Here is a 27,526-nt window from a genome sequence, read left to right as displayed (position 1 = left end):
ATGGTCCATCAAGAAGAATCCACTCTCCAGAGACTAGTCAGACAGGGCACATATGCAATGGGGGCCACCTAAACCCCATGTCACAGCAAGGATCTTTCTAGCACCTAGAGAGAAAATATAAATGAGGATTGATGACATCACCATTTGGCCTCTCTCCTCCCCCATCTCAACACCTGGAAGATCATTTGGAATACAAAGACTTTGAACTGGGAAATTGGTTCCAGGCTAAGAAGGAAATTCTGCCTGTGTAGTAAGAACTGAAAACTGCCTGAAACATCCAGTGGGGTGGAAAAACTTCTTGATTCTAATCTTGCTTAGTCCGTAGAATTTAGACTGCAAATTTTATTTTTATTTCTTATGTAACCAACTTTGATCTCTGTGCCTGCTACTTAAAATCTATTTTTCTATAGTTACTAAATCTGTTTTCAGAGTAGCAGCCGTGTTAGTCTGTATTTGAAAAAAGAAAAGGAGTACTTGTGGCACCTTAGAGACTAACCAATTTATTTGAGCATAAGCTTTCGTGAGCTACAACTCACTTCACCTGTTTTATAATTTATCTAGAACAGTGTGTTTTTGGTTGAAGTGCTTGGGAAATCTCAGCTCAGGTTAACAAGGGTTGTTGCAAGTCCACCACCCTTTGTTGGAGTGGAGAACTAATTAATGAGCTTGCACTGTTCAAGAGTGTCTTGAGCAGTGTAAGACTGTACATTTCTGGGGTGATTTGCTGGTGCCGCTGTATAATTGAGTAGTTTTGAGAGCATTCATGCAATTTTGCTGGGTGTGTGTCTCCACATGCTATTGTGCCGAGTGATTACAGCGCCTGGAAGGGTTTGCTGCTTGTCACAGGCATAGCATTTAGAGACAGACCAGGCTGGAGATTTAAGGGGGCACAGAGGTTCCACAGTTTCAGGTTGTACCCCAGGGATTCTATCACAGCATCCCTGTTGTCACAATGTGGTTTAAGGGATAAAACAGGAAGATGTATTTATTGATTCATATGAAAGGGGGAGGCTACTTTAGGGAGAAACTTGGGATGTAACCTCAGTGTTACTTTGACTTTAAAGAATGAATGCTGGGTGTGGCATCATATTTCTCCTATTCATCTGGCTGAGGGCAATTTAAAACGCTGTCTTCATGAACAGGTGTAGGAGAGAGCAAGTCACCATGGGCTCAAAGGGGAGCCTACTCAAGGCTCTGAGAATTAAAGTAAGATCCCAAGTTGGAGCAGGTGGCCTCACACGCAGGAAGAGATTTCCAAAACCCTTAAGGAATCTACGTACCCTTAAGGGAACAGAGAAAGAGCGTTGACTTTTTGAGGACTAAAATGTAGTCTGAAATGGGGGGGGGGGAAGGGGGGGGGAGAAAGAGAGGAAGGAAGATGTTTGGTCTATGTGCTTAGAACGACATGAAATTTGGCATAGATTAAATTTCTGCAGGTAAGTACGCAGAGTGGTCTACTTTCTGTGTAGTAGCACGTTTTTCACTTTGTCAGAGCATTCTACCTCTAGATCCTGGAACCAAGAAGGAGCCAAACCTGGAGGCGAGAATCTGCAAGTTGCGGGGAAAGATCTGTCATTTTGAGAAAGAAGATGAGGAATGGGCTGAAGAGGAACCAGAGAACATAGTGCCATCTGTGCCAGGTAAGGGAACCACACCTGCCTTGGTCTTGGTCTACTTCTTTTAAGTACATCAGAAGCAGGAAGCCAGCTAAACAACCAGTAGGGCTACTGGACGACCGAGGTGCTAAAGGAGCACTAAAGGGGGATAAGGCCATTGCGGAGAAACTAAGTGAATTCTTTGCATCGGTCTTCACGGCTGAGGATGTGAGAGAGATTCCCAAACCTGAGCTATTCTTTTTAGGTGACAGATCTGAGGAATTGTCCCAGATTGAGATATCATTAGAGGAGGTTTTGGAACAAATTGATAAAGTAAACAGCAATAAGTCACCAGAACCAGATGGTATTCACCCAAGAGTTCTGAAGGAACTCAAATGTGAATTTGCCGAACTACTAACTGTAGTCTGTAACCTATCATTTAAATCAGCTTCTGTACCAGATGACTGGAGGATAGCTAGTGAGATGCCAATTTTTAAAAAGGGCTCCAGAGGTGGATCCTGGCAATTACAGGTCTGTAAGCCTGACTTCAGTACCGGGCAAACTGGTTGAAACTATAATGAAGAACAATATTGTCAGACATATAGGTGAACATAATTTGTTGAGGAAGAGTCAACATGGTTTTAGTAAAGGGAAATCATGACTCACCAATCTAATAGAATTCTTTGAGGGGGTCAACAAGCATGTGGACCAAGGGGATCCAGTGGATATAGTGTACTTAGATTTGCAGAAAGCCTTTGACAAGGTCCCTCACAAAGGCTCTTTACGCAAAGTAAGCTGCCACGGGACAAGAGGGAAGGTGCTCTCATGGATTGGTAACTGGTTGAAGGATAGGAAACAAAGGGTAAGTATAAATGGTCAGTTTTCAGACTGGAGAGAAGTAAATATTGGTGTCCCCCAGGGGTCTGTTCTAGGACTAGTCCTTTTCAACATTCATAAATGATCTGGAAAAGGGGTAAACAGTGAGGTGGCAAAATTTGCAGATGATACAAAATTACTAAAGATAGTTAAAACCCGGGCAGACTGCGAAGAGCTACAAAAGGATCTCTCAAAACTGGGTGACTGGGCAACAAAATGGCAGATGAAGTTTAATGTTGATAAATGTAAAGTAATGCACATTGGAAAGTATAATCCCAACTATACATATAAAATGATGGGGTCTAAATTAGCTGTTACCACTCACGAAAGAGATCTTGGAGTCATTGTGGATAGTACTCTGAAAACATCCACTCAATGTGCAATGGCAGTCAAAAAAGGGAACAATGCTGGGAATAATTAATAAAGGGATAGATAATAGGACAGAAAATATGTTGCCTCTACATAAATCCATGGTACACCCACATCCTGACTACTGTGTGCAGATGCGGTTGCCCCCTCTCAAAAAAGAGATATATTAGAATTGAAAAAGGTTCAGAAAAGGGCAACAAAAATGATTAGGGGTACGGAACAGCTTCCATATGAGGAGAGATTAATATGACTGGGACTTTTCAGCTTGGAAAAGAGACCGCTAAGGGGAGATATGATTGAGGTGGATAAAATCATGACTGGTGTAGAGAAAGTAGATAAGGAAGTGTTGTTTGCTACTTCTCATAACACAAGAACTAAGGGTCACCAAATAGAATTAATAAGCAGCAGGTTTAAAAACAAACAAAAGGAAGTATTTCTTCACATAACGCACAGTCAACCTTTGGAACTCCTTGCCAGAGGATGTTGTGAAGGCCAAGACCATAACAGGGTTCAAAAAAGAACTAGATAAATTCATGGAGGATAGGTCCATCAATGGCTATTAGGCAGAATGGGCAAGAATGGTGTCCCTAGCCTCTGTTTGCCAGAAGCTGGGAATGAGTGACCGGGGATGGATCACTTGATTACCTGTTCTGTTCATTCCCTCTGGGGCACCTGGCACTGGCCACTGTCGGAAGACAGGATACTGGGTTAGCTGGACCATTGGTCTGACCCAGTAGGGCCATTCTTATGGTCTGGAAGGGGCAATCAGAATAACTCCCACTTTATCTCATCATACCTTCAGCAGGACCTTGGACAGTAGAAGAAACGGGGAAAAGGCATATAAAAGGTCTCTGTCCCATGGGAGAATGAGTGCATTTCCCAGGGACTGATTCCCAAGGCTTGCTCTGGAGCAATAGCAAGGACATTTCTTGTTCCAGTACATAGCAAAGAGATTTATAGCCGGGGATCCCCAAAGGGCAAATATGTTGTGAAGCACTTCTGAGTTCAGTTCCTATTCGTGGTAGTGATAGGCTGTCAAAACTTCTGTTGGCTGTCACATTCTGTATTCCAGGTAGGTAGATGGCTGAGATAGGCACATTGTGTTGGATGCACCTATTCCAAAGTCTGAGTGCTCCTGTGCAGAGGGAGGGAGATCTGGTGCCCCCACGGAGACTGATGTAAAACATACAGGCTATATTGTCCTTCATGACTTTTGTGTGGGTGTTTCTTGATAAATGGGAGAAAGTGTGCACAAGCATTCCTGACGGCTCTTAACTCCAAAAGATTGATATGGAGGGCTGCTTCTGTAGACCACTCGCCCTGAACCTTGTGGTTGTGTAGATGGGCTCCCCAGCCTATTATGGAGGCATCCATTATTAGGGTCAGCATAGAATCATAGAATATCAGGGTTGGAAGGGACCTCAGGAGATCATCTAGTCCAACCCCCTGCTCAAAGCAGGACAAATCCCCAATTTTTGCCCCAGATCCCTAAATGGCCCCCTCAAGGATTGAGCTCACAACCCTGGGTTTAGCAGGCCAATGCTCAAACCACTGAGCTATCTCTCCCCCCAAGGATCAGTGGCAGTTGTATGAATTGAACACCTGCTCAAATGTTGGATGAGTCTTTCCACCAGTCCAGGGAGTGTCTTACAGTAGAGGGCATTGACAGCAGTTTGCTTAGACTGTCCTTGTTCAGGGAATAGATAGACCTGAGCCACATCTTTAGACACCTCATGAACAACCAGGCGTGTGGAATGACGAAGATGAATGCTGCCTTATGACTGAGTAACTGTAGGCAGGTCCTGGCCAATGTTTGTGGGCTGGCCTATACTCTCTCTCTGAGGTTCACAAGGATGGTAAATCTGTGCAGTGGGAGATATCCTCTTGCTTGCACTACGTTGAGTTCAGCTCCAATAAACTCCAATCGCTGTACTGGAGTGAGGGTTGATTTCTGGTTTCGAGCTGTAAGTCCAGTTGTGCAAATGTGCATAAGGTCATCTGAGTGGTGCGTATGGCATTCTCGAATGAGGGGGCCCTGAGGAGGTAGTTGACTAGCTATGGGCAGATCACAATGCCCAATGTTCACAGGTGCGCCATTAAGACAGAGAACCTTGGAGAATACCCTGGGTGTGGACGAGTCACTGTACTGATAATGGTCTTGCCCAAAGATAAACTGTAGGAATCTCCTGTGTGATGGACATATGGAGATGTGGAAGTAGGCATCTTTGAGGGCTGAAAACCAGTCTCCTTGTTTCAGAGCTGGAATAATGGCTGCTAGCATGACCATCTTGAACTTCTGTACCTTCATGTTTAATGTCTTTAGATCTAGAATGGGCCTCCAACCTCTCTTCACCTTGGGGAATCAGGAAATGATGAGAGTAAAACCCCTTGCCTCTGACTTCCACTGGGACTGGTTCTGTGGCCGTTAGGTGAAAGAGATGTTCTATCTCCTGGCAAAGTAGGTTCTCGTAAGAAGGGTCCCTGAAGAGGGATGGGGAAGGAGCGTGGGAATGAGGGAGAGACGTGAATGGAATGGCATAACCCTTCAAAATACTCCAAGGCTCATCTGTTGGAAGTGATGCTCTCTCACCTGCTGTGAAAATGGGACAGGTGATCTCCAAAGGGACGTGACGGGTGCATAGATAACAGCTGATGTTGCAAGGCATAATTGTTTGGGCCCTCGACTAACCCATCAAAAGTTCTTAAAAGAGAGTCTGAGAGGTTGAAGATTGGGGTGCTGACTGTTTCCATGTTTGTACCCTGGGCCTCTTCTGCTGTGACGCTGGGTACTGAGAAGGTCGTGACCTGTGGTGTGGTTGAGAGCAGTATCTCCTCTTTTATCCCACAGTATAGATTCCCAGGAAGCATAACGTCGCACAGGAATCCTTCAGGATGTGAAGAGAAGTGTCAGTCTTATCAGCGAAGAAGTTGGGCCCTTTGTACAGGAAATCCTCAACTATAGCCTGTACCTCTTTGAGCAGCCTGCCTCATTATCACTTCTCTGGAGACCGAGCAGGCTGCTGTATCTGCCATGTCCAATGCTGTCAGTGCAGTTCTGGCCACTAACTGGCCTGCTCTGACAATGGCCTGAAACTGCTCTTTTGCAGGTTGGAGCGATGGAGGCTGGTGTCTGCCTGAGGACTTTAGCAGCATCCAGAAGTGCCTCATTAATTGGGAGGGTAATTCTGGAGGAGGAAGCGTGCAGAATATCTACCAGCTTGTGATGTAGGGGAATTTGCAGCTCATCTGCCACCCACTTAGTAAGATCTTGATTCTTAAAACTCATCAGCTAGTGATGGAGGGGAGGCATTACAGCCTCATCTGGTGAAGATGAGAAGTTTGCTGGAGGGGTAGCCTCCCTTTCAACCCTTTCCTCCTGTCCTTCAAAAGTTTCCTCCTCCTCCAGTTCAGGGGCTCTGGATAGCAAAGCTATCCAAAACTGTCTGGTCGACTCTCACTGGGAGACATTGGACACCCACCAAGAATCCCAATACGGCCATTGGGGATGCCCAAGTAGGCCTGTACCAAAATTGCAGGTTGACATGAGGGTGAGGAGGACCCTAGTACTGTGACAGCATGCCATGGTGAGAGACCAGGGAAATAACATCCTCTTCGTCACTGTCAGACTCGTCACTGTGTAAAGGTGGTGCTGACCAGGGTGTTGGTAGTAAATGGTGAGGTGCCATGGGTGATTCCGGGCATTAGGATCTGCTTGGTACCTGGGTCCTGGTACAGAGTAATGGGGACTGTGGTTCTTCTATGACCTCCAGGTCTCTAGGGTACCAGAGCTCTTGTGGTACCGTTGACTCACTAGGCACTGCGTAGGAGTGTCAGCGATAAGTTGTCAGTACTGACTGTTGCTTATGTGCGGAACACTCTAGGGATGGGAGTTTTGCTGCACTCAGTACTGGCGCTTTACTCAGTGCTACTGCCTTAGAAGTGGTGTGGACTTTATTCTTCTTAGGGGGTGGTACGCTGCCTCAGAGCTTGAGCCCCACCACCTCTAGGCGGTGTGGCTAATCTCATAGCAGAGGCACCCTGATGCTTCTGGGTACTGTGCTTCAGAGCCCTGGTACTGAGGTGGCTGAGCGTGCTGGTGAACCCCTCTGGCTGGCCAAAGACTCTGTTTGGGGGCTTGGAGGCCTTTTTCTCATGCTTTCATGGGGGGAAATCTGCTGATTTTTTCCACGATTCTACCCCCTTGGAAGTTGAAGATTCCAGGGACAATCTGTGTCCTGGAGAAGGTCTGGCACCCAAGTCATCTGGCAGCTGAAATTCACTCTCCATCAGAAGTTTTAACTTCAGCTCCTATTTTTTTTCAAAACCTCACCTTGAGCTGCTCACAAGAGGTGCACTTTTATGGGATATGCGATTCTTCCAGACACTTTAAACAGTAAGAGTGCCTATACGTTACCAGGATTGCAGTAGAGAAGTCTCTTGAAACTGGGAGAGCCGGGCATGCCCCTGGGGGGGTAGGTCTATCACCCTGCAAAAGTGAGGAATGCAGAAGAAAGCTGGTCCCGCTTCTTCTCCCCCCTCGCCCACCCCTTAAAAAAAAAAGTTTAAAAAGTCTAAACTACTAAATGCCCTAGGCGGGGGGGGGAATTCCCCCAGAAAAGGCAGGAAACATGAAATAAATGTTCTTTTCTTTTTTTAATCTCAATGGGGTAAACCAGGGGTGGGCAAACTTTTTGGCCTGAGGGCCACATCGGGGTACGAAACTGTATGGAGGGCTGGGTAGGGAGGGCTGTACCCCCCAAACAGCCTGGCCCCTGCCCCCTATCCAACCCCTCCCACTTCCTGCCCCCTGACCCATCCAACCCCCTCACCCGCTCCTTGTCCCCTGACCACCCCCCAGGATCCCACCCCTATCTAACCCCCCCCGCTCCCTGTCCCCTGACTGTCCCGACCCCTATCCACACCCCCACCCCCTGACAGGCCCCCCGGGACCCCACCCCCTATCCAATCACCCCGGTTCCCCGTTCCCCCCCGCCCCCCCCCATACCTCTGCCCTATCCAACTGCTCCCTGTCCCTTGACTGCCCCCCGGGACCCCCTGCCCCATATCCAACCCCCCCAGCCCTGGCCCCCTTACCATGCCGCTCAGAGCAGCATGTCTGGAGCTGTGCCACCCGGCTGGAGCCAGATGCTCTGCCCTGCAGGAGCGCGCAGCCCCGCCACCCAGAGCACTGCCCACACAGGGGCATCGCTGCATGGGAGGGGGAACAGCAGGGGAGGGGCTGGGGATGAGCCATCCCAGCCAGGAGCTCAGAGGCCGGGCAGGATGGTCCCATGGGCCAGATGTGGCCCACGGGCAGTAGTTTGCCCACCTCTAGCTATTAAGGGAAACAAGAGGACTAAAACCACTACTACTTATGCTAATGACACAGAAAGAAGAGACAACTGCTCGCTCTGTTCGAGACCAAAGGCGGTCGAGAAGGAACTGGGGGTAGTTTGCACAGTGATAGATAGACGGGAGGAAGAACGCATGTGCAGGCTGAAAAGACACTGCTACCTAAAAATCTCTCATTAGGGGCTCAGATACACCTACAGTGGAGCACTCATAGGGACACTACTTGAAAAAGAATATACAGATTTGTCCAGGGCGGCAGCAGTACAAAAAGCTTCCATCCTACTGTCCAACTAACAGTCTCACAAGACCATGATTAAGGAATATCTTTAAGTGCAAGTTGCTAGATCAGTCCTCCTTTGCCTCTTTGCTGAGGCTGCCAACCCAAGGGCCAATCATCATGATGGATTTTGTAATGTGAACATCCATCCATGAGCAATTGGACTGAGCCCACTGGGGGGGAGGTGAGCTTCATTTAAAATCAAATATATTTTTCCTGGGAATTCAGGATAGAAGAGCTGAAGGAAAGGGAGAATACTTCTAGATTCCCTGCTAGAGATATCTTCACTTCACCGGCTCTGATATATTAGCACCTTACCTTTAGTAAACAGGGGGCTAGTGTTCCTTTAATGGAGATTTTTGTGTTTGAGAAAACAGTGAGGTTAGCATAGCGAGGGAATTGCCCTGAACACGGTACACAAAGCAGACTAACGGTTTTGCTATAAACAGGAAAAGGATACAATGCGCACTTCATGGAGAGCCCACTTCTGTTTCAGGAACTCAATGAGGCTGGAGACCTTCCGATGTAACTCCACTATCATTCTGCGCAGGAGGTAAACAATGTGAGAGAACTGAGAACTCAGTCAGCAGAAACTCAAAGCACAACCTGCTCCCAAAACAGAATCAAGGAGAGAGACTGGACTGGCACAGTGTAACTAGGAGCAGAGACTGCAGCAATGTACACACTATGCAGAGTTATCCTTGCACCTACCCCTGCCTTACTGTAACCCCCATGAGAAACAGGAGGCAATTATAATGCACAACGCTAACGTGTAGGTAACTCATAATAATTTGTGAGTAACCTCAAAATTCTCTCAGATATATATTGCAGAGGTGACTTGGGCTCTCAGTTTCTCCTGGAGGAAAGAGAAGAGGAGGGGAATGTTAGCTATAACTCTTAGCAAGTAGAACACGAAATTACAATACCAAGCGTGGTAAGGAGGATAAAATTGGGATAAAATTTTTGTTTTCTCCCCTTATCCTCAAAATGTCTGGCCTCTATCACAGGGTCGGAGGATAAATCCTACCCTAAAATACTAACTCTCCCCCCGGCCACCTTATAGCATTTTGTTATTGGTTCTGAATTTTTCATTGAAGAAATGAAAGTTACACTGACCAAGGTCCACGACTTGTTACACTCAGTCCTGGACTAGTGCTAAGAAAGTGCTGGACAGCATTAGAGTGATATCATGAACTCCCAAAAGAACGTTGTATATCCCCAGAAATCTAGAAATCTGCTTTTCATCAGTATGTAGTAATTGCCATGTCCAGAATCACAGAAACCTATCATTTCAACTGCTATTTTGCCCTCCCTCTCAATGCACTAAATCCAATACATCTTAACTAGAGCTAGTGCCACAAGCCAGTGATCCACCTAGATCCCCTCAACGCTTATTAATGCTTTGTGTATCTATGTTATCTAACTTCAGCAGTTCAGGAGAGAAACTGGTAAAGTCATACGTGAACCAAAATAAGGGGATTTAAAGCAGAATGGTAATCAGAATGACATTTTAAAGTCTGGCATCACATAACCCATTAGAGAGGTGGTTCTCAACCAGGGGTATGCATACCCCTGGGGGTATGCAGAGGTCATCCAGGGGGTACATCAACTGATCTAGATATTTGTCTAATTTTACAACAGAGCTACATAAAAAGCACTAGCTTTTAATGTAGCCTGTTGTAGAAACTAAAATTTCATACAGACAAAATGAGAAAGTAAGCCATTTTTCAGTAATAGTGTGCTGTGACACTTCTATTTTTTGTCTGATTTATAAGCAAGTAGTTTTTAAGTGAGGTGCGACTTGGGGATACACAAGACAAATCAGACTCCTGAAAAGTTTGAGAACCACTGCACTAGAGTCAAGCATTTTGGCAGACAAGCACAAATGCTTTCAGGATCAGCAAATTTAAACATGCTGGTCCGGGACTGGTGATTAGAAAGTATTTTGATTTAACTCTTTGCAGCCCTGTTAGCAGATAGAATGCCACAGGCACCAGGAAAGGACAAATCCTCAACTGAGAGGGAATGAAGTTGGAAAGGTGCCCTGTACCACACCCGTGCATTTTCTCCCTTCATTCTCAACATATAACATCCATCTTGCCCTTGGTTACCTGAGCCGTGGGTTCTGGGCCAGGCTCTGCACCCGAGCCCATGCATGATTATTTCGTGGCTGTAACTCCACAGGGACCCTCAGAGGAAGACGCACTGGCTTCTGATCCTCCTCATCACTAATGCCTAAACGAAGGAGAGCAAAACAATGGGTCAAAGCGGACATGTGTTCCTGACACATGCAACTCAGTCAGAAATGTAGCTAAATGTTCAGTCAGATGAATTAAAAACTGTAGGTGGGGAAAGCATCATAAGAGCATTTGGGCAGCTCAAATTCACCAGTGGAGCCCACTTCCTCAGATTACCTCCACTTCTGATGCACCAATGTTATCTTTGGACACTGCAACTGCACTAGAGCGGACAGGTGATTAAGCAGTGCTATGTCAAAACACAGATGGCTGGGAACTGACAAGTGTAATTGTTCAGAACTTTAAATTGCATTTAATATTGCTCGCTGATGAAAGCGTGCTTCGTATTGAGGTGGAAAGAGTAAAGAAGATCTGAAACGTTCCATGATAAGCAACATACTGCTGTTCATTTGCTGGCACTAGGATGAAGCTAGCCATCCACAAGTACAGAACAGCCTGAGTAAAGGTCTGCTTGTGCCTAATTTTTAAGCCTGAACCAGTTTTGAACTGGACCCAAGACCACCCGATCCAACCATAATAGAGTAATTAACTGACCCTTCCCCACAACCTGAGTCAGCGCTGCTGACACCTGCCTGTGGGGTCGGCAGGTTGGCTGCTGCGTGCAGTGACTGCATGCCCTACTCCTATCAGCCACTGACCCTGCTGGGCTGTGCACACACACTGCGGAGTAAGAGGCACTGCAACTCCTTGGCACACACACTCTGCAGCACACCTAGTACAGCGAGGTGATGGCAGCTGGCAAGAGCGGGACACGCAAGCCGCTGCACGCAAGCCACCCATGGGTAGGAGGGGGAGAGTCAACCTGACCCTGAGTGGGTCAGGTTGCTTTCTGACCCGACCAATAACTGACATGTAGTCTGGTCCTGTCAGGTTCAAGCTGGGTTGCAGGGCTCTAAGCCTGAGATGCAAAGCAAAGAGGATTATCTCCAATGTAGCAACTTCCTTTCCAATTTCTCTATTTGCATGGTACTTTAGCAGCCAGTGTCAGATCTCAAGATCTATAGAAGTGGATTTTTCTCAAAGCTGTATCACTGGTGATGCAAATGAATGGGGCAACGAGAGAACAGGAACATCCAGTGCCCCAAAAGAACCTGAGATAGCATGAATTCCCTTGCCAGAGAGGCACACACCAAAAAAGCCCCACTGCCACTCACACTCTCCTGATCATCTGTTACAACTCTTTCCCATTTCAGCTTCTCTTACGTACCATCTGGGTCACAAAGTTTCTTCAGCGCCCTGCACATTGGAGCTTTAATCCGAAGGTTTCTCCCTTTGTAGCGAACAGTCGTGGCCCTAAGTATATTTGAAAGAGAAATATTTATAGGCACTATGAACAAAGCAACATATATATAGTTCAGTGAAAAAGTTGGATACAAAGAATCCTACATGACTGGGCAGGAAAGCAAGGGTTTGCTGGGCAGGAATCCAGATTTACAGGGGCATGTTGAGGCCTTTGCCATCTCTTAGGTGCCTGAAAATGAAACAGAAGTGACTCTTGTATCTCTGCACTGCTAGACTCACAGGAAGCACTATACAAGAGGCTGCCCATTAAATGAGGGACGCTATATGAAAAACAGGCTTGAATTCTTTGTCACCTTGGCAAGAGGAGATGATCCTCAGAGCCAGCCTTTTCGTTTTGGTGTGACCAAACAAGTTTTGTCTTACTTCCCCCCCACAATTGCACCACTGCTGCACAGGGCCTGCCTGAAGATTCCGAAGAGTCTTTGAGAGGATTCTTTGCATGCTCTCAAATCTAAAGGCCATCACCAAGCTCCTCCATAGCAGAAATGAAGGCCAGCTGCTTGTGCTGGGGTCTCTGCATAGTAAACATTTACAGTATGGTTAGACAGTATGTGGCTCCAAAACCACATCAATAATCGTAAGTCTCCTGAGAAGTAAGATAATTTTTGTTTTCCTTTTGGGAAAAGTGTTACTTGTAAACCTCTTTCCCCACCCCCACCCCCACCCCTCTAAGGCTGTCCTGCTCTCTGGTTACAGGCCCATGATGCAGGGGCTGACAGCCCTGAGCTGCTGATGGTGGTAACCAGAAGGGGAATCCAGATTGTGCAGAGGCTGGCTGGGCTGAGGAGATCCTGCAGAGTGTGAGAGGAAGCAAAGGAGTCCTGGAGGCCACCTTCTTTGTATGATGGAGGGAAGAAAGATGGACAGGTAAAGGGTTCCTAACCTAGGCTGCTAAGTGGGGAAGCTGCTAACAGAGGGGGGGGGATTCATAAACTCTCAGATTCAGAAACTCTCAGAGCTGTCAGAGTAGATTTTTATTTGCACTGAGCTGTCAGAAGCCTTTTTGTACTAGCATCTTTTGTACTAGCATCATTTGATGAACTTTTGTGATACACAAGAGGTGATGACTGATCCCTTTAAAAAAAAAAAGATTTTAGAAAGCTCACAAGTGAAATAAAAAAAACCCTTTGTTGCTTGAAACAAAAGCTACTTGCTAAGCTGTGAAACAGTGCTTCCTATCCTCAGTCTGCTACAGACTTGTCAGCCATGGGGCCTTTCCAAGTGTACGCAAGGACTGATTTCTTCACACTGATGCAATATATTGTAACTGCTATAAGCATAGCATTGCTGCCTTTTTTAAAGATCTAACCAAAACTGGGATTGTTTGGAGCCAACGATTAGTCCCTGAGGTCCATCAAGTCTAACACCAGGTCTCTGGCAGTGACCAATACCTGATGCCTCAGAGGAGGACACAATACACACCTGGCTGTCTATGCAATGCAGCAGTTGAAGGGTGGGATTCCTTCCTGACCACCGCAACAGAGATCTTATGCCCCAAAACTTGAGTTTTGATCCCCTTATCCTAGCTACAATTACTACTGATCATGAAGTCACAGTCCTTTTGAAAAAAAATCAGCCTCCTGCAAGCAAGCAGACTTACATGAAACTAGCATGTGATTTAGCAACCCTGATTAAACACAAAACACTTGTTTGTGTTTAATCAGGGTTGCTAAATCACATGCTAGTTTCATGTAAATCTGGCATGAATGAACTGGCATGAATGAACTTCATTCACAAGGATTGAAATCTATCTTCCTAGTGGGCGGACAGTGTGAGAAGGCAACAAACCCAGATGAGAATGCCTCTATCAGACTGTTTTGCCTGAGTTTAGTTGGCGAACATTTGAGTTTTGCTTTGGGCAAGCATAGAACCTCCTCCTTGTGTCTGACTCATCAGATGTATGATGTCAAGCACCCACTTTTCATCAGAGGCCCAATTTTCCATTTCCATTGGAGTTTGGGGACCTAAGTGGTTTGCAGGTGTCTGTGCTAGTCACAGTGCCACCATCTCAAGAGTGACACTGGGGATAACAGCACTGAGGATTCTGCTCTAGGCTATGCTGTCTGGAATGGGAAATGAGTTGGAAAGATCTAGTGAGTCTGCAGTAGACAAAAAGCTCTGGATATATATTAGCATCTTTGTTCAATATTTATTATTGTTTCTCCTTCCCCCAAAATAGTAACTACAAAAAACTTAAATGAACTTAAATTTTTGTAGCCCAATACAGTGTACAGAGTGCCAGAGTGATGTTTCAGTAGTGGTTACTGCTGGTGAGTTACTGCTGCCCAAAGTGTGTCTGAGCAGGAAGCAGACAGCTGAGCAGGAAGCATGGCAGCTAGCCCATTATACATGGCAGATGCAAAGTGCATAAATGTTTTGTGGGCAACGCTGTCAGAATTCACAACGCAACAAAAAATACAAACAATGACCCTAACCTTAAATGGAAGGTTGTCTACTTTTACTGTAACTCTTACAAATGTCCTTGAATTCTGATACTTTGTAATGTTCTAAAGCAATATTTACCAGAGATTCACAATGCTTGCAGCAACAGGAATACCCCAAAGTTCTGACTGTGTTAGGCAAAAAGGTATCACAACAAACCACTGCTTGGAACTCTCCATCTACACAACCGCTGTCCCAGATGTTTTATAAGTATTGGTTGCAAAGCAAGGTCTGGATCAGGTTCTGTTGAACCAGTACAGCCTCCTCAATGAGGATGTGAAGGTACAAGCATTAGACACACAGTACACTGCTGCAGCTCCCTCCTACAATGTAGTGCCTCATGTTTGGTAATCATCAAAAAGCCCCATTCCCACCAACCGTTCTGGGCATTATGGGAGAAGCATTTTATGAAGTCCATGCTGGATAGGATAAGGTGCAAGAACACACATCATAGTTGTAAGATGTGTTATGCCTGGATGCACCAAAATGGTTCTAGCTGACGCATTGCTGTTACGTGGACATGTCAAATCATTATGTGGACAAGTGGGACCACAATGGATTCACACAATCAACACCCCTGTAACCTTTTTTTTTTTTGCTCAGTAGAAACTCAGTTTTCCACTGTAGTAAGAGGGGAAACCATTGGTGTCATCACAACCTAATTTATGACTTGATCCAAAGCCCACAAGACTGTGGAAAGTGTCCCATTGAATTTAATGCGACTTCCAGAGACCTCCCTGACATTTTCCGCTTCAGCCCTGGTGCGGCAGGGGGCCCCCACAGCTGGCCAGCCACCATGGATGGACCCTGGAACTCCCAGCTGTGGGCCCACAGCTCTGAGTAGCCACAAGTGGCAGGGGGACCCCAGCACTCTCAGCCACCATGGGCGGCCCCCTGGAGTCCCAGCAGCAGTAGGTGCTGAACCCTCCTCCCTCCCCATTTTGTCTCAGTTATTTTTTTAGTAAAAATCAGGGACAGGTCACAGGCTTCCATGAATTTTTGTTTATCACCCATGACCTGTCTGTGACTTTTACTAAAAATATCTGAGACAAAAATCTTAGCCTTAGTTATGGATCAGGCCTTTTAGGTACAAATCTGAAAAAATGCGGAGAAGCCCCATAGGAGGTGCAAATTATCATAGCACCATCAACTTGTATGACAATTTAGAACAGCTGAGGATCAGCTCCTGTAACTAGATCTTAATTAAACCAAAATTTCTCAGACAAGTGTCTTCAATGTAGTATCACATATAAATTCACTGGTGCTGTACAACTGTGTCACACAAGCTATCAGCTCAGTTTAAGTGCCTGACCCATGTCCAGATAAGGGTACATTATCGACTCTACAGAAATAGCTTAATAATTTCAAGGTACTAACGGGAGCTAGGGTTGTAAAAATGCAACAGCCACTCTAACAGATCACTATAGTTTTACCAAAAAACTCAAACACTAAGAAATTCTAAGATAAGGTCACACTTTGTTTGTCAATAAAAATCAGATTTTCTGAACCCCCACAACAGATTTTAAATGTATAGGGAGACAGGAAATGAAAAATGAAGAAATATTTTACCACTTTTTGCCAATTTATTGCATCTCTTATAATAATGTAACTGATCCAAGCAAAAGAAAAAAAGGTTAGGGTTATTGTTTGTATTTTTTGTTGCGTTATGAATTCCACAAAACATTTATGCACATTGCACCTGCCATGTATAATAGGCTACCTGCCATGCTTCCTGCTCAGCTGTCTGCCACCTGCTCAGACACACTTTGGGCAGCAGTAACTCACCAGCAGCAACCGCTACTGAAACATCACTCTGGCACTGTATACATGTATCTGGCTACAAAAATAAGGATAGCTGACCAGTATACCATGTGATCCTAGGCATGATTCTCTCTGCAACACATCAGACGTAAGAAGTGCAGAGACAGCAGAGAAAGGGCAAATAAAGGAAAAGAAAATAAACCAAGGATCGAGGAAATGAGATAAAGGCAAAACTACTGACTGCACTACTGCTGGATGACGATATCACACTACCCTATGTATTTCATGGGCTACCACAGTTTGGAAGCAAGCAATCAAGTTGTGCTCCACCAAATTATTATACACTAAAACTATTTATTTACCCCAGGTAGCTAATCTAAAAAGGATGAGAGGGAGATGAAGAATGCTACATCAATATATTCACATGGAAATTCACCATGTCTGCCCGTGGATACTAATTCAGGACATTAGCACTCAAAATTTCTACTCTTTACCCTCCTTTAAAATGAAAGAAAAGAGCTCTCCTCCAAGATTACATGTCCTGAGGTGGTGGAATGATTTCTCTTTCTCCCTTTTCAGTAAGGCATGATGTTTTTAAATGATCTAGGAAGGAGTCCAATAATCAGTTATTGCAACTTTAAACTAGTGTAAAATTAAATACGGCTGAAGGAGGCAACTTCCTAATGCAAACATATGGCACAGCAGGGATAGCGGGAGGAGTAGCTTAATTAATTTAAAAGAACATGACAGATTAATGAGTATCAAAACAGAAACAGCCTGCAACTAAAGTAGTTATCTTAAAAATATGCTCTTCCTTCTTAGCTCTTGGTTTCTTTTAACCACGGATGTTTCCAAACCTAACAAAGAGCTGAATATTTAAAAACTGATATTACACAAAATATGATTAAGAATCTTTAGTATTAGGAAATGCTGTGGATGTGAACTATCTGCTGAAATAGAGCTTGTGATGTTTGCGGCCTTTCTGCAGTATAGATTCCAATTTGATTTAGGTATTGAGAGATTAATTGAGAGTTATCAAACATGAATGTCAAATGACAATTCTAATCCTACAGCATGTCCAAGCACTCAACTCCCAGCAAAATCAAAGGGAACTCAAGCACAGCACCTTTCTTACACCAAACAAAGCAACCCTCTGAGTTTAACTGAGAATGCAAGCATTCATCAAATGGACACAAAAAATTAAAAATTTCTTACTTGTGCTTTTAACATTATTATTATTATTCAATGTATTTGAATTCTCTGATTTGTCAGAGATGCTGTACACATTACCATTGATGCCGTTTTTGTTTTGAATTTCTCTCAGTTGAGACACATCCATCTACCCACTTACAGCCCCTATTACCACAGTATCCAAGCACCACACAATCTCTAATACATTTAACATTAGCACACAGCCCTGTGCAGGCACTTGAGGCACACAGAGATTAAGTGACTTACTCAAGTTCACCCAGGATGTCTGTGACAGAGCAGGTACTTGAACACAAACCTCCCACCTGCCAGGCTAGTGGTCCCGCCCACTGGTTCATCCTTCCTCTAACAGATTACTTGGTTTCCCCTTCTAGTCCTTATGAACTAACACACAACTCACACTAGATTTACAAACACAGACAGAGTAGGTTTAAATCCCCCACATATGCCTTCAGTGAATTTAAAAAAATCCAAAGGAACATTTATCTTGAGCCTAGGCTTTGTAAAACCTTTGTTTACTAAACAAAACATAAAATTTGGGCCTAAATCCGCCAGTGTCACTTTTAACAACTCTAATACGATATCATGTGATTGGAATAATAGAGACTTGTGGGGTAAATCACATGACTGGAGCACTGTCATGCATGGGTATAAACTGTTCAGGAAGGACAGGCGGGGGAGAAAAGGTGGAGGAGTTGCACTGTATGTAAGGGAGCAGTATGATTGCTCAGAGCTCCAGTATAAAACTGGAGAAAAGCCTGTTGAGTGTCTTTGGGGTAAGTTTAGAGGCAAGAGCAACAAAGGTGATGTTGTGGTGGGCATCTCCTATAGACCACCAGGATGAGGTAAATGAGGCTTTCTTCAGACAACTAACAGAAGTTTCCAGATCACAGGCCCTGGTTCTCATTGGGGACTTCAAAATCACCCGGACATCTGCTGGGAGAGAAATACAGCAGTGCACAGGCAATCCAGGAAGTTTTTGGAGTGTTCGGCACAACTTCCTGGTGAAAGTGCTGAAGGAACCAACTATGGGCCGTGTTCCTCTTAACCTGCTGCTCACAAACAGGGAAGTAGAAGTGGGTGGCAACCTGGGCAGCAGTGACCATGAGATGGTCGAGCTCAGGATCCTGACAAAAGGAAGGAAGGAGAGTGAAAAACCAGATTTTGATTCCCGCAGGGAACTGATGGGCAGGATCCCCTGGGAGGTTAATATGAGAGGGAAAGGAGTCCAGGAGAGCTGGCTGTATTCTAAAGAAGCCTTATTGAGGGTGCAGGAACAAACCATCCCGATGTGCAGAAAGAACAGCAAATATGGCAGGCAACCAGCTTGGCTTAACAGTGAAATCTTCAGTGAGCTTAAAACACAAAAAAAGAAGCTTACAAGAAGTGGAAACTTGGACAGATGACTAGGGAGGATAAAAAATATTGCTCGAGCATGCGGGGTGTAATCAGGAAGGCTAAAGCACAATTGGAGTTCCAGCTGGCAAGGGATTTGAGGGGTAACAAGAAGGGTTTCTACAGGTATGTTAGCAACAAGGTTGCGGTCAGGGAAAATGGGGACCCTTACTGAATAGGGGAGGCAACCTAGTGGCAGATGATGTGGAAAAAGCTGAAGTACTCAATGCTTTTTTTTCCTCGGTCTTCACAGACAAGGTCAGCTCCCAGACTGCTGCACTGGACAGCACAGTATGGGGAGGAGGTGAGCAGTCCTCAGTGGTGAAAACAGGTTAAGGACTATTTAGAAAAGCTGAACATGAACAAGTTCATGGGGCCGGATGCAATGCATCCGAGGGTGATCAGGGAGTTGGCTGATGTGATGTGAGTAGTTACTACAACTCCTGAGGAAGCTCGTAGAAGGAAGGTAATATGGATGGGGGGTGTTCAGCTGTTGTGACCTGCACTGGATGTGCCATGTTTGTCTTTCTTCCACAGGACAGAAGCGACTTTGTCTGTACAAAGTGCAAGCTGGTCTCCATATTGGAAGAGAAGGTTCAAGGTCTGGAGAAACAAGTATTGACCCTGCGTTGCATAAGAGAAACTGAAGATTTCCTGCACAGACGTCAGGATATGCTTCTATGGGCACAACATTCTGAAGATTCAGAGCAGGCTGCGCAGCGGGGACAGGATGACGGTGAAGAAATTTGGCAGCATGTGACCTCCAGAAGAAAGGGGAGCCATGTACCAACAATACGGATACAGGTAAGCAACCATTTTCATGTTCTCGCCACAGGTACTAATGCGGAGAGTGGACTAGATGATACATCTGAAGGAAGGGAACAAAAGGAGACTCCGTCAATTGGAAGGCATGAGATGCCCTGTCCTAGGGATGGGGGTTCCACGACCACTGCTCCCAAGAGAAGGAGGTGGGTGGTGGTGATCGGGGACTCTCTCCTCAGGGGGGCTGAGTCATCTATCTGCCGCCCCAACTGGGAAAACTGAGAAGTCTGCTGCTTGCCAGGAGCTAGGATTCACGATGTGACGGAGAGACTGCCGAGACTCATCAAGCCCTCAGATCGCTACACCTTCCTGCTTCTCCACGTGGGCACCAATGATACTGCCAAGAATGACCTTGAGCGGATCACTGCGGACTACGTGGCTCTGGGAAGAAGGATAAAGGAGTTTGAGGCGCAAGTGGTGTTCTCATCCATCCTCCCCAAGGAAGGAAAAGGCCTGGGTAGAGACCATCCAATTGTGGAAGTCAACGAATTGATATGCAGATGGTGTTGGAGAGAAGGCTTTGGATTCTTTGACCATGGGATGGAGTTCCAAGGAGGAGGAGTGCTGGTTGTTTGTTTGAAAAGTGTGAATTGGGAGTGCTTTGTTCCAGATGAGCCTTGAGTGGGCCTGACTGTTATAAAAAGCCAGTCAGCTGCGAACCAGCTGAGCGGCGAACAGCAGAAAGGTTAACAGAGGGAGTTTGCCTGGGATCTGTCTGAGAGGAGGTACGCTAAGGGCTGCATTAGGGAGGCTGTGTTGGTAAGTATCTGAGTGTTGGAGAGTATCTACGTGGCTCTGGGAAGAAGGATAAAGGAGTTTGAGGCGCAAGTGGTGTTTTCGTCCATCCTCCCCATAGAAGGAAAAGGCCTGGGTAGAGACTGTCGAATAGTGGAAGTCAACAAATGGCTATGCAGGTGGTGTCAGAGAGAAGGCTTTGGATTCTTTGACCATGGAATGGTGTTCCAAGAAGGAGTGCTAGGCAGAGACGGGCTCCACCTGACAAAGAGAGGGAAGAGCATCTTCGCAAGCAGGCTGGCTAACCTAGTGAGGAGGGCTTTAAACTAGGCTCACCGGGGGAAGGAGACAAAAGCCCTGAGGTAAGTGGGGAAGTGGAATACCGGGAGGAAGCAGGAGGAGAGTGCAAGAGGCGAGGGCTCCTGACTCATACTGAGAAAGAGGGACAATCAGTGAGTTATCTTAAGTGCCTATACACAAATGCAAGAAGCCTGGGAAACAAGCAGGGAGAACTGGAAGTCCTGGCACAGTCAAGGAATTATGATGTGATTGGAATGACAGAGACTTGGTGGGGTAACTCACATGACTGGAGTACTGTAATGGATGGATATAAACTATTCAGGAAGGACTGGCAGGGCGGAAAAGGTGGGGGAGTTGCATTGGATGTAAGAGAGCAGTATGACTGTTCAGAGCTCTGATATGAAACTGCAGAAAAACCTGAGTGTCTCTGGATTAAGTTTAGAAGTGTGAGCAACAAGGGTGATGTCGTGGTGGGAGTCTGCTATAGACCACCAGACCAGGGGAATGAGGCGGATGAGGCTCTCTTCCGGCAACTAATGCAAGTTACTAGATCGCAGGACCTGGTTCTCATGGGAAGATTTCAATCACCCTGATATCTGCTGGGAGAGCAATACAGCAGTGCACAGACAATCCAAGAAGATTTTGGAAAGTGTAGGGGACAATTTCCTGTTGCAAGTGCTGGAGGAACCAACTAGGGGCAGACCTCTTCTGGACCAGTTGCTCACAAACAGAGAAGAATTAGTAGGGGAAGCAAAAGTGGATGGGAACCTGGGAGGCAGTGACCATGAGATGGTCGAGTTCAGGATCCTGACACAAGGAAGAAAGGAGAGCAGCAGAATACGGACCCTGGACTTCAGAAAAGCAGACTGACTCCCTCAGGGAACTGATGGGCAGGATCCCCTGAGAGAGTAACATGAGGGGGAAAGGAGTCCAGGAGAGCTGGCTGTATTTTAAAGAATCCTTATTGAGGTTACAGGGACAAACCATCCTGATGTGTAGAAAGAATAGTAAATATGGCAGGCGACCAGCTTGGCTTAACAGTGAAATCCTTGCTGAGCTTAAACACACAAAAAAAAAAAAGCTTACAAGAAGTGGAAGATTGGACAAAGGACCAGGAAGGAGTATAAAAATATTGCTCAGGCATGCAGGAGTGAAACCAGGAAGGCCAAATCACACCTGGAGTTGCAGCTAGCAAGGGATGTTAAGAGTAACAAGAAGGGTTTCTTCTGGTATGTTAGCAACAAGAAGGTGGTCAAGGAAAGTGTGGGCCCCTTACTGAATGAGGGAAGCAACCTAGTCAAAGAGGATGTGGAAAAAGCTAGTGTACTCAATGCTTTTTTTGCCTCTGTCTTCATGAACAAGGTCACCTCCCAGACTACTGTACTGAGCAGCTCAGCATGGGGAGGAGGTGACCAGCCCTCTGTGGAGAAAGAAGTGGTTCAGGACTATTTAGAAAAGCTGGACGAGCACAAGTCCATGGGGCCGGATGCGCTGCATCCGAGGGTGCTAAAGGAGTTGGCGGATGTGATTGCAGAGCCATTGGCCATTATCTTTGAAAACTCATGGCGATCGGGGGAGGTCCCGGACGACTGGAAAAAGGCTAATGTAGTGCCCATCTTTAAAAAAGGGAAAAAGGAGGATCCTGGGAACTACAGGCCAGTCAGCCTCACCTCAGACCCTGGAAAAATCATGGAGCAGGTCCTCAAGGAATAAATTCTGAAGCACTTTGAGGAGAGGAAAGTGATCAGGAACAGTCGGCATGGATTCACCAAGGGAAAGTCATGCCTGCCTAATCTAATTGCCTTCTGTGACGACATAACTGGCTCTGTGGATGAGGGGAAAGCAGTGGACATGTTATTCATTGACTTTAGCAAAGCTTTTGATATGGTCTCCCACAGTATTCTTGCAGCAAGTTAAAGAAGTATGGGCCGGATGAATGGACTATAAGGTGGATAGAAAGCTGGCTAGATCGTCGGGCTCAACAGGTAGTGATCAATGGCTCCATGTCTAGTTGGCAGCCAGTATTAAGCGGAGTGCCCCAAGGGTCGGTCCTGGGGCAGGTTTTGTTCAATATCTTCATTAATGATCTGGAGGATGGCGTGGATTGCACCCTCAGCAAGTTTGCAGATGACACTAAACTGGGAGGAGAGGTAGATACGCTGGAGGGTAGGGATAGGATACAGAGGGACCTAGACAAATCAGAGGATTGGGCCAAAAGAAATCTGATGAGGTTCAACAAGGACAAGTGCAGAGTCTTGCACTTAGGACGGAAGAATCCCATGCACCGCTACAGACTAGGGACTGAATGGCTAGGCAGCAGTTCTGCAGAAAAGGACCTAGGGGTTACAGTGGATGAGAAGCTGGATATGAGTCAACAGTATGCTCTTGTTGCCAAGAAGGCCAATGGCATTTTGGAATGTGTAAGTAGGGGCATTGCCAGCAGATCGAGGGATGTGATCGTTCCCCTCTATTCGACATTGGTGAGGCCTCGTCTGGAGTACTGTCCAGTTTTGGGCCCCACACTACAAGAAGGATGTGGAAAAATTGGAATGAGTCCAGTGGAGGGCAACAAAAATGATTAGGGGGCTGAAGCACATGACTTAGGGGGAGAGGCTGAGGGGGACTGGGTTTATTTAGTCTGCAGAAGAGAAGAATGAGGGAGGAGTTGATAGCTGCTTTCAATTACCTGAAAGGGGGTTCCGAAGGGGATGGATCTAGACTGTTCTCAGTGGTAGCAGATGACAGGACAAGGAGTAATGGTCTCAAGTTGCAGTGCGGGAAGTTTAGGTTGGATATTAGGAAAAACTTTTTCACTAGGAGGGTGGTGAAGCACTGGAATGCGTTACTTAGGGAGGTGGTGAAGTCTCCTTCCTTAGAGGTTTTTAAGGTCAGGCTTGACAAAGCGCTGGCTGGGATGGTTTAGTTGGGGATTGGTCCTGCTTTGAGCAGGGGGTTGGACTAGATGACCTCCTGAGGTCCCTTGCAACCCTGATATTCTATGATTCTAGAGCCATTGGCCATTATCTTTGAAAACTCATGGCGATCGGGGGACGTCATGGATGACTGGAAAAAGGCAAACATAGTGCCCATCTTTAAAAAAGGAAAGAAGGGGAATACAGAGAACTACAGACCAGTTAGCCTCTCCTCATTCCCTGGAAAAATCATGAAGCAGGTCCTCAAGGAATCCATTTTGAAGCACTCAGAGCAGAGGAAGCTGAACAGGAACAGTCAACATGGATTTACCAAGGGCAAGTCATCCCTGACCAACCTGATTGCTTTCTATGATGAGGTAACTGGCTCTCTGAATGAGGGGAAGTGGTGGACGTGATACACCTTGATTTTAGCAAAGCTTTTGATACGGTCTCCCACAGTATTCTTGCCAGAAGTTAAAGAAATATGGATTGGATGAATGGACTATAAGGTGGACAGAAAGCTGGCTAGATCGTTGGGCTCAATGGGTAGTGATCAACAACTCGATGTCTAGTTGGTAGCTGGTATCAAGCGGTGCCCCAGAGGTCGGTCCTGGGGCCAGTTCTGTTCAACATCTTCATTAATGATCTGGATGATGGGACGGATTGCACCCTTATCAAGTTTGAGGATGACACTAAGCTGTGGGGAGAGGTAGATACACTGGAGGGTAGGGATAGGGTCCAGAGTGACCTAGACAAATTGGAGGACTGGACCAAAAGAAATCTGATGAGGTTCAACAAGGACAAGTGCAGTCTCTTGCACTTAGGAAGAAAGAATCCCATGCACTGCTACAGGCTGGGGACCGACTGGCTAAGCGGGAGTTCTGCAGAAAAGGACCTGGGGATTACAGATGAGAAGCTGGATATGAGTCAACAGTGTGCCCTTGTCGCCAAGAAGGCTAACAGCATATCGGGCTGCATTCGTAGGAGCACTGCCAGCAGATCGAGGGAAGTTGTTATTCCCTTCTATTTGGCACTGGTGAGGCCACATCTGGAGTACTGTGTCCAGTTTTGGGGCCCCCACTACAGAAAGGATGTGGGCAAATTGGAGCAAGTCCAGCAGAGGTCAACAAAAATGATTAGGGGGATGGGGCACATGACTTATGAAGAGAGGCTGAGGGAATTGGTCTTATTTAATCTGCACAAGAGAAGAATGATGGGGGGGATTTGATAGCAGCCTTCAACTACCTGAAGGAGGGTTCCAAAGAGAATGGAGCTAGGTCAGGGGTCTCAAACTCAAAAATGACCACGAGGGCTACATGAGGACTAGTACATTGGCCCAAGGGCCGCATCACTGACCCCGGCCCCACTCTACCCCTTCCATGAGGCCCTGCTCCTGCCCCACCCCTTCCCCGCCCCCATTCCAACCCCTTCCCCGATCAATACTTGTTATTTGCGGCCCTGGTTTTCAGTTCAGCTGCAAAGGTTCTGACCAACATATCTAGTCATTTAGTTTTGATAAATAATGAGTGAGGATCTTGTGGAAAGTCAGAGATGCTGCATGGTCTAAGTAGAATGAAAGAAGTCAAGACCCTAAGTTCAAGTCCCAGCTATGCCAGTAACTTGCTGGGTAGCTCCTCACTGTTCCTCTGCATCTCAAAGTTTCCCCACTTGTCAAATAAGGCTAATACTTACCTATCTCATATGGGGACTGTGGAGATAATCTACTTTCATATATATGTTTCCTGTTGTGTTTGGGAAGGGGGAAGAGAAAGATCGCCTGTGACTAAGAGTGTGATTATGGCTTTCTAACAGCACGTGGGGTAACTTCCACAGCACAGTGAGCTGGAGAAAGAAGGTTTTAGTCCATATTGTATTTGACTGTGCATGTGGAGTTGGGGGGCTGTGTCTCTACCCATCTTTCCTGGATTAATGTACATAGACTGCCATTTGGGTAATGGAAATATAATTTTACACACTGCTTTTGTGCAGTTTGCTCAACGGAATGACAGGATACTTTTTGGGCAGAAAGAGGATGTCCCTATTCTGCCTGATAAGAGCAGAGTCAATCTGTGCTATTTCATCTGCCAAAGAGTGAATAATTCTGGATTTCCCAATAAGAAAAGTAAAACCTATCAAAACTCAATCTCTTAATATGACCTGGAGTATAAATATATTTAAGTGCAAGGATCCACATTTCTGAAATGCTTGGATACGAGACAAAATCTTTGTAAGGTAAATATCTAACTTTCTCCCAGACAATCACCATTTGGTTAGAACAGATGAGATTAATGAAAACTAAGGCCCCAGTCCAGCAAAGTAACACTGACAGGAAAACCCCTCAGCCTGTAAACATCACACTACAGGACGGGGCCTAAATTTGCTAAAAATGAACATGTTCTTGTCATCATGTTGTGCTGCTCAGAGTGCTTGGATGACACTGACTTTATAAGAGATCCCCAATTCACCACATACCTATTTTCTAAAGTCTAGGTGTTAGAGTAATGAGCCATTTAGAAATGCCTGAAATAAAAATATCACTAGTATTCCCTTAACACAAATGCAATAACTAAACAGGCCTACAACTGGTGAAACTGTTCATATACTCTAATACAGTTAAGCTTATTAAAAAATGTTTAACTGAACATTTGTGCAAGAGCACAAAACAGCTATCAAAGCAAAACAGTGATGGGAAGAAAAAAAGAAAAGCAGACTAAAAATCTCAAAATTTAAAAAAAGGATTATATGTAAAATTACATGGCTGGCACACAAGATCAAACCCAAGTGGTAATTTTTAGCACATCACTTTTGCTCTAATTTTAACAGACAGAAGCAAACTATCTAGTTAACAGAACAGCTAACAGGCTATTCCAAGATTTGTGATCCTATTGCAAGTCTTACAAAAGAAGTGCACCCTGGAGATGGGAAGTCATTAAGAGGGGAGGTCAAATGCTCCATTGTAAGGTTCATTTTAACTGTGTACAAGGAAAGGACATGAAGAAGCTGTCAGCATTGAAAAGCAGAACAATTCAATTACTTACTTCCCCTGCCCCCTCCAGAAGTATTTCATGCATTCATTTCTAAAAGTAGTGGAACTTCCTACCACTTATATAATCTAGGGGATAATGCAGTTCAGGAGTGAGGCCCCAATCCTGCTTGAAGTCAAGGAAACTACTCATGCTTACAGTCAAGTACATCCATAAGTGTTAACAGGATCGGGACCTAAGGTACATTGGCAGAGCTGTGTGAAGGCCTAAAACCACAGTAGTATCAGTGCTGAAAGTCATATTCTGTACATTCAATCAACTTTAAAAAAAAAAAAAAAAAAAAAGACATCTTCTACAAAGCATTCACACACTATCAGGGAATGTCTTAAACTTTACCCTGGTGTATTACTATTTAAATTAGTTTGCCTCTCAGGAAAAGGTAGGGGAAAATATGAAGCAAGGTTATTTCATGTTTTTCAGCGTATTAAATCAAATTACAGCCCTTACAAAGTAATAAATGCTCCCTGCACTGGGCCATCAACTCAGCAATCAAGCTGCTTTATGATCTGATTTTATTAGTTGCGAAAAAAATTCTTACTTACCCAATTTGAATGAGCTCATTAAGTTTTGTTGCATTTTTATCATCCATACCTTTAAGTGAAAAAGAAAACAAACACAACACACTATATTAAGAATTAAATAATGGGACACAGAAATGATAATCATGTCTGCTTGCCTTATAGTTTATGATGTTGTATTACAATGGGAAGATGCTTTCGATTAGCATAAAAATACCAGGGCTACAAAAAAGTTCCTGAACATATTCTATTCATATGCCTCAGTATAGTACAATTCAGTTTAAGCAAGACAAGTAGGGTTTATACACACCCTGCTGTGTTAATTACATTTCAGACACAGATTAAAAAAGAAAAGTTCA

The 27,526-nt window shown here is 45.3% G+C and overlaps 1 protein-coding gene across 2 annotated transcripts in view; it reads right to left on the bottom strand.

Moving 5' to 3' along the window:
- CRAMP1 (cramped chromatin regulator 1) overlaps positions 1 to 27,526 on the bottom strand; it is a 110,416-nt gene that overhangs the window by 54,681 nt on the left and 28,209 nt on the right. For both annotated transcript variants that reach the window (XM_074965789.1, XM_074965788.1), the window contains exons 6-9: positions 27,192 to 27,240; positions 11,935 to 12,020; positions 10,581 to 10,704; positions 8,930 to 9,011 (exon numbers count right to left, since the gene is read on the bottom strand). In XM_074965789.1, the coding sequence (XP_074821890.1) occupies positions 8,930 to 9,011; positions 10,581 to 10,704; positions 11,935 to 12,020; positions 27,192 to 27,240 (341 nt within the window). The remainder of the gene's footprint in view (positions 1 to 8,929; positions 9,012 to 10,580; positions 10,705 to 11,934; positions 12,021 to 27,191; positions 27,241 to 27,526) is intronic.

The sequence above is a fragment of the Natator depressus genome, chromosome 10 (assembly GCF_965152275.1).
Source record: "Natator depressus isolate rNatDep1 chromosome 10, rNatDep2.hap1, whole genome shotgun sequence".
Classification (NCBI taxonomy): domain Eukaryota; kingdom Metazoa; phylum Chordata; order Testudines; family Cheloniidae; genus Natator; species Natator depressus.
The sequence above is the reverse complement of the archived record's forward strand: the minus strand, read 5'-3'. Positions and strand labels throughout refer to the sequence as shown.